This window comes from Salmo salar, chromosome 26 (assembly GCF_965601325.2).
Source record: "Salmo salar chromosome 26, fSalSal1, whole genome shotgun sequence".
NCBI classification, from domain to species: Eukaryota; Metazoa; Chordata; class Actinopteri; order Salmoniformes; family Salmonidae; genus Salmo; species Salmo salar.
In genome coordinates, this window is record NC_138316.1 from 48,067,665 (window position 1) to 48,075,000 (window position 7,336).

The 7,336-nt window shown below is 42.7% G+C and overlaps 1 protein-coding gene across 2 annotated transcripts in view; it reads left to right on the forward strand.

Annotated features, from left to right (window-relative positions):
• The window catches only part of LOC106593436 (multiple epidermal growth factor-like domains protein 11), a 386,429-nt gene that overhangs the window by 352,445 nt on the left and 26,648 nt on the right, over window positions 1–7,336 (forward strand). For both annotated transcript variants that reach the window (XM_082969798.1, XM_082969799.1), the window contains exon 17: window positions 5,938–6,066. In XM_082969798.1, the coding sequence (XP_082825924.1) occupies window positions 5,938–6,066 (129 nt within the window). The remainder of the gene's footprint in view (window positions 1–5,937; window positions 6,067–7,336) is intronic.

Below are 7,336 nucleotides of genomic sequence, written 5' to 3' on the forward strand. Positions count from 1 at the left end.
AGGACAAAAACTAGCATAGTTCAGCTAGCCTCCTAGTTCAGCTAGGTAAAACCGGGGAAAACGAGCTCAGGCCCACTAGGCTAATTCAGGAGACAGTTTGGAGTTTTTATGCCCTGATATCAGGAGCTAGTGGTGAAAAGTTTGATTAAACAATTCAGACTTAAACAAATAAATCAGATGACTTATATTTAAGGAGAGCGAATCGATACAATCCCAAAATCAGCTGTAACTGTCAATAGTAAAATTAAGCTTAAAATGATGTTTGAGTGAATCCTGAATCCAGAAACTGAATGGTGAAGTCGCTTCCGTACACAGTAGACTCCTCCTCCTCACCACGGTAGACTCCTCCTCCTCGCCACGGTAGACTCCTCCTCCTCATCACGGTAGACTCCTCCTCCTCACCACAGTAGACTCCTCCTCGCCACGGTAGACTCCTCCTCCTCACCACGGTAGACTCCTCCTCCTCAGCACAGTAGACTCCTCCTCCTCACCACGGTAGACTCCTCCTCCTCACCACGGTAGACTCCTCCTCCTCACCACAGTAAACTCCTCCTCCTCACCACGGTAGACTCCTCCTCCTCACCACGGTAGACTCCTCCTCCTCACCACAGTAAACTCCTCCTCCTCACCACGGTAGACTCCTCCTCCTCACCACGGTAGACTCCTCCTCCTCACCACAGTAAACTCCTCCTCCTCACCACAGTAGACTCCTCCTCCTCACCACGGTAGACTCCTCCTCCTCACCACGGTAGACTCCTCCTCCTCACCACAGTAAACTCCTCCTCCTCACCACAGTAGACTCCTCCTCCTCACCACGGTAGACTCCTCCTCCTCACCACGGTAGACTCCTCCTCCTCACCACTCTATAAAGTCTCATCCAGATTTAAAATACATATTACTTTTCCTAATAAAATTAGAAATGAATTAGAAAGAGGCAATGGGCAGATATAGAATTCCCTTTCATGCCCTTTCCAGCCCTAGAGATCCTATTAAATAACCAGAGGGGTTGTGTCATCACCCTTCCCAGCGCTGTCTCATAAATATAAGGACTACTATTTAAAATAGGGCTTTTATAAATGGTGCTCGTTTGTCAAGAAGACCTTAATTAACGGGCTAGTTCGGTCACTGGGCAGTTGCTCTCTGAAAATGTTTGGCTTTTTAGGTCTACGTTGGTGGTCTCTCGTCCGATACAAGACCTTTTGCGACGTTCTAATCTTTCTGTTGAAGTATGAAAGTTTGAAATTAATTGTGGGTTTAAATCTAATGATCACATGCAGATACAAGATCATGTTTGAGGGGCTTGAAATAGCCCTTCAGAGGAAAATAGTAGCTAAACCCATTGAAATAGAACTAGTGAAGAGCTCTTCAGAGGAAGATAGTAGCTAAACCCATTGAAATAGAACTAGTGAAGAGCCCTTCAGAGGAAGATAGCAGCTAAACCCATTGAAATAGAATTAGTGAAGGGCCCTTCAGAGGAAGATAGCAGCTAAACCCATTGAAATAGAACTAGTGAAGAGTAAGAAGAGAAAGAAATGAAAAGTCCAAATATCCTTGATGGCAGTTAGAATTTCCTCTCTTCTTCCTCCTCCTCTTCCTCCTCCTCTGACCTTATCCACCTCCACCTCGTCCTCCTCTTTTCTCTACCGAAATAAACTTTTCTTTCAACATTCAGATTCATTTATCAGTTTGTTCTAACAGAGTCCCTGTCCTTGTGTGGTGCCCCCCCCCCCCCCCCCTGGCAGGTTAAAACACTGTTAATAGCCTGCCCAAGGTTCTGTTCCAAGGTTCTGTTGGGTCCAAATGGAATCCTAGATGAAAGAGAGGACAGTGGGGGGCAGGTGAAATATTAATTGTCATTAAAAATGCACAGTCAAGCTGCAGTGTTAATGCTGGCCCTACGCTATCCTACATTAACCATTCTACTCTGCACTGCAGGCTGGACAGACGGATCATTGGAGAAGCTCAATAAATCACTGGCTGAGTCCCAGGGCCCATAAAGCTCTGGTCGAAAGTAATGCACTATATAGGGAATAGGGTGCCATTTAGGAAGCACACTAGCTCCCCTTCTTCAGAGGATTAGAAATGAACCCTTTATACGCCAGCATGACCTCCTCCTCTTCAATATCTTTTTATTTATATAGCACTTAACAGACGCCTCTGTCAACAAAAACTTACAGTAACAGTCAGTGGATGTAATTTACCAGGATGTTTGTTTAACCTTTACGTGTGTGTGGGAGACTTGTGGGAATTTAACCCACATCCACGACCTTGGTGTTGCTGACGCCACACAGAACTACATCTTCTCTGATGTAAGGTTGATCATGGTTTGGATATACTGTACAGTCGTGGCTAAAAGTTTTGAGAATGACACAAATATTAATTTCCACAAAGTTTGCTGCTTCAGTGTCTTTAGATATTTTTGTCAGATGTTACTATGGAATACTGAAGTATAATTACAAGCATTTCATAAGTGTCAAAGGCTTTTATTGACAATTACACTATGTTGATGCAAAGAGTCAATATTTGCAGTGTTGACCCTTCTTTTTCAAGACCTCTGCAATCCGCCCTGGCATGCTGTCAATTAACTTCTGGGCCACATCCTGACTGATGGCAGCCCATTCTTGCATAATCAATGCTTGGAGTTTGTCAGAATTTGTGGGTTTTTGTTTGTCCACCCGTCTCTTGATGACTGACCACAAGTTCTCAATGGGATTAAGGTCTGGGGAGTTTCCTGGCCATGGACCCAAAATATCGATGTTTCGTTCCCCGAGCCACTTAGTTATCACTTTTGCCTTATGGCAAGGTGCTCCATCACGCTGGAAAAGGTATTGTTCATCACCAAACTGTTCCTGGATGGTTGGGAGAACTTGCTCTCGGAGGATGTGTTGTTACCATTCTTTATTCATGGCTGTGTTCTTAGGCAAAATTGTGAGTGAGCCCACTCCCTTGGCTGAGAAGCAACCCCACACATGAATGGTCTCAGGATGCTTTACTGTTGGCATGACACAGGACTGATGGTAGCGTTCACCTTGTCTTCTCCGGACAAGCTTTTTTCCAGAGGATTCATCAGAGAAAATGACTTTACCCCAGTCCTCAGCAGTCCAATCCCTGTACCTTTTGCAGAATATCAGTCTGTCCCTGATGTTTTTCCTGGAGAGAAGTGGCTTCTTTGCTGCCCTTCTTTACACCAGGCCATCCTCCAAAAGTATTCGCCTCACTGTGTGTGCAGATGCACTCACACCTGCCTGCTGTCATTCCTGAGCAAGCTCTGTACTGGTGGTGCCCCGATCCCGCAACTGAATCAACTTTAGGAGACAGTCCTGGCGCTTGCTGGACTTTCTTGGGCGCCCTGAAGCCTTCTTCACAACAATTGAACCGCTCTCCTTGAAGTTCTTGATGATCCGATAAATGGTTGATTTAGGTGAAATCTTACTGGTAGCAATATCCTTGCCTGTGAAGCCCTTTTTGTGCAAAGCAATGATGACGGCATGTGTTTCCTTGCAAGTAACCATGGTTGACAGAGGAAGAACAATGATTCCAAGCACCACCCTCCTTTTGCAGCTTCCAGTCTGTTATTCGAACTCAATCAGCATGACAGAGTGATCTCCAGCCTTGTCCTCGTCAACACTCAGACCTGTGTTAACGAGAGAATCACTGACATGATGTCAGCTGGTCCTTTTGTGGCAGGGCTGAAATGCAGTGGAAATGTTTTTTTGGGATTCAGTTCCGTTTTCAATTAATTGCATTTCATCTGATCACTCTTCATAACATTCTGGTGTATATGCAAATTGCCATTATACAAACTGAGGCAGCAGACTTTGTGAAAATTAATATTTGTGTCATTCTCAAAACTTTTGGCCACGACTGTACTGTATATTGTTATTTACGTCCATCTGTTCAGAACGCTGTATATCTGTTCAGAACACTGTATATTGTTATTTACATCCATCTGTTCAGAACGCTGTATATCTGTTCAGAACGCTGTATATCTGTTCAGAATGCTGTATATCTGTTCAGAACGCTGTATATTGTTATTTACGTCCATCTGTTCAGAACGCTGTATATCTGTTCAGAACACTGTATATTCTTATTTACATCCATCTGTTCAGAACGCTGTATATCTGTTCAGAATGCTGTATATCTGTTCAGAACACTGTATATCTGTTCAGAACACTGTATATCTGTTCAGAACACTGTATATCTGTTCAGAACACTGTATATCTGTTCAGAACGCTGTATCTCTGTTCAGAACGCTGTATCTCTGTTCAGAACGCTGTATATCTGTTCAGAACACTGTATATCTGTTCAGAACGCTGTATATCTGTTCAGAACGCTGTATCTCTGTTCAGAACGCTGTATATCTGTTCAGAACGCTGTATCTCTGTTCAGAACGCTGTATATCTGTTCAGAACGCGGTATATCTGTTCAGAACACTGTATATTCTTATATACATACATCTGTTCAGAACACTGTATATCTGTTCAGAACCCTGTATATCTTTTCAGAACGCTGTATATCTGTTCAGAACGTTGTATATCTGTTCAGAACACTGTATATTGTTATTTACATCCATCTGTTCAGAACACTTTATATCTGTTCAGAACGCTGTATATCTGTTCAGAACACTGTATATCTGTTCAGAACGCTGTATATCTGTTCAGAACGCTGTATATCTGTTCAGAACACTGTATATTGTTATTTACGTCCATCTGTTCAGAACGCTGTATATCTGTTCAGAACGCTGTATATCTGTTCAGAACGCTGTATATTGTTATTTACATCCATCTGTTCAGAACGCTGTATATCTGTTCAGAACGCTGTATATCTGTTCAGAACACTGTATATCTGTGAAGAACACTGTATATCTGTTCAGAACGCTGTATCTCTGTTCAGAACGCTGTATATCTGTTCAGAACGCTGTATATCTGTTCAGAACGCTGTATATCTGTTCAGAACGCTGTATATCTGTTCAGAACACTGTATATCTGTTCAGAACGCTGTATCTCTGTTCAGAACGCTGTATATCTGTTCAGAACGCTGTATATCTGTTCAGAACGCTGTATATTGTTATTTATGTCCATCTGTTCAGAACGCTGTATATCTGTTCAGAACGCTGTATATCTGTTCAGAACGCTGTATATCTGTTCAGAACGCGGTATATCTGTTCAGAACACTGTATATTCTTATATACATACATCTGTTCAGAACACTGTATATCTGTTCAGAACCCTGTATATCTTTTCAGAACGCTGTATATCTGTTCAGAACACTGTATATCTGTTCAGAACGCTGTATATCTGTTCAGAACGTTGTATATCTGTTCAGAACGCTGTATATCTGTTCAGAACACTGTATATCTGTTCAGAACACTGTATATCTGTTCAGAACGCTGTATATCTGTTCAGAACACTGTATATCTGTTCAGAACGCTGTATATCTGTTCAGAACACTGTATATCTGTTCAGAACGCTGTATATCTGTTCAGAACGCTGTATATCTGTTCAGAACGCTGTATATTGTTATTTATGTCCATCTGTTCAGAACGCTGTATAGCTGTTCAGAACACTGTATATCTGTTCAGAACACTGTATATCTGTTCAGAAAACTGTATATCTGTTCAGAACGCTGTATATCTGTTCAGAACGCTGTATATCTGTTCAGAACACTATATATCTGTTCAGAACACTGTATATCTGTTCAGAACGCTGTATATTGTATGAGTGGGAAGCTACTTTCGGTCCCTGTGATGGAGAGAGAGGAGACATGGTTTCAATAGGTGGAGGATGTTTCACTATCATGTGTTTCAATACTGTGAGTCGGTTAGTCTCCATGACGTGTGTGTGTGTGTGTGTGTGTGTGTGTGTGTGTGTGTGTGTGTGTGTGTGTGTGTGTGTGTGTGTGTGTGTGTGTGTGTGTGTGTGTGTGTGTGTGTGTCAGTGTGTCCCAGTGGCAGGTTTGGGAAAGGCTGTGCAGAGCTGTGTATGTGTAGTAACAACGGGACCTGTAACCCCATCGATGGCTCCTGTCAGTGTTACCCAGGATGGATCGGAGAGGACTGCTCTAAGGGTAGGAGCTCCCTGTTCACAACGCTACGACTTTACTGTCTTTACTCTTTTTACTTACTCTCTCTTTACTTTCTGTCTCCTTTTCTCTCTCTCTCTCTGTCTCTCTCTTTTTCTCTCTCTCTCTCTGTCTCTCTCTCTCTCTACCTCTTTCTCTCTTTCTTTTTCTCTCTCTCTCTCTTTCTCTCTCACTAACTCTCTCTCGCTCTCTCTCGCTCTTTCTCTCTCTCTCTCTCTCTCTTTTTCTCTCTCTTTTTCTCTCTCTTTTTCTCTCTCTCTCTCTCTCTCTCTCTCTCTCTCTCTCTCTACCTATCTATCTATCTATCTATCTATCTATCTATCTATCTATCTATCTATCTATCTATCTATCTATCTATCTATCTATCTATCTATCTCTCTCTCTCTCTCTCTCTCTCTCTCTCTCTCTCTCTCTCTCTCTCATATCTCTCTCTCTCTCTCTGTCTCTCTCTCTCTCTCTCTCTCTCTCTCTCTCTCTCTCTCTCTCTCTCTCTCTCTCTCTCTCTGTATTGTATTAACCATTATAATCAAATCAATATGATAACAATCCACTCTGTATACACCAGATCCAGGACATCAACCCAGACTGACTGTCCTCTGATCTACTGTAGTACTCACTGTATTCCAGACTGTCCTCTGATGTACTGTAGTACTCACTGTATTCCAGACTGTCCTCTGATGTACTGTAGTACTCACTGTATTCCAGACTGTCCTCTGATCTACTGTAGTACTCACTGTATTCCAGACTGTCCTCTGATCTACTGTAGTACTCACAGTATTCCAGACTGTCCTCTGATCTACTGTAGTACTCACTGTATTCCAGACTGTCCTCTGATCTACTGTAGTACTCACTGTATTCCAGACTGTCCTCTGATCTACTGTAGTACTCACTGTATTCCAGACTGTCCTCTGATCTACTGTAGTACTCACTGTATTCCAGACTGTCCTCTGATGTACTGTAGTACTCACTGTATTCCAGACTGTCCTCTGATCTACTGTAGTACTCACTGTATTCCAGACTGTCCTCTGATGTACTGTAGTACTCACTGTATTCCAGACTGTCCTCTGATCTACTGTAGTACTCACTGTATTCCAGACTGTCCTCTGATCTACTGTAGTACTCACTGTATTCCAGACTGTCCTCTGATCTACTGTAGTACTCACAGTATTCCTGCCTTAGAGATGGAGACGGGTTATTTAAGGCTAGATAGTGGATAGATGGATGCACTGCTACTTCTCCAGCACACTTTTTTGAT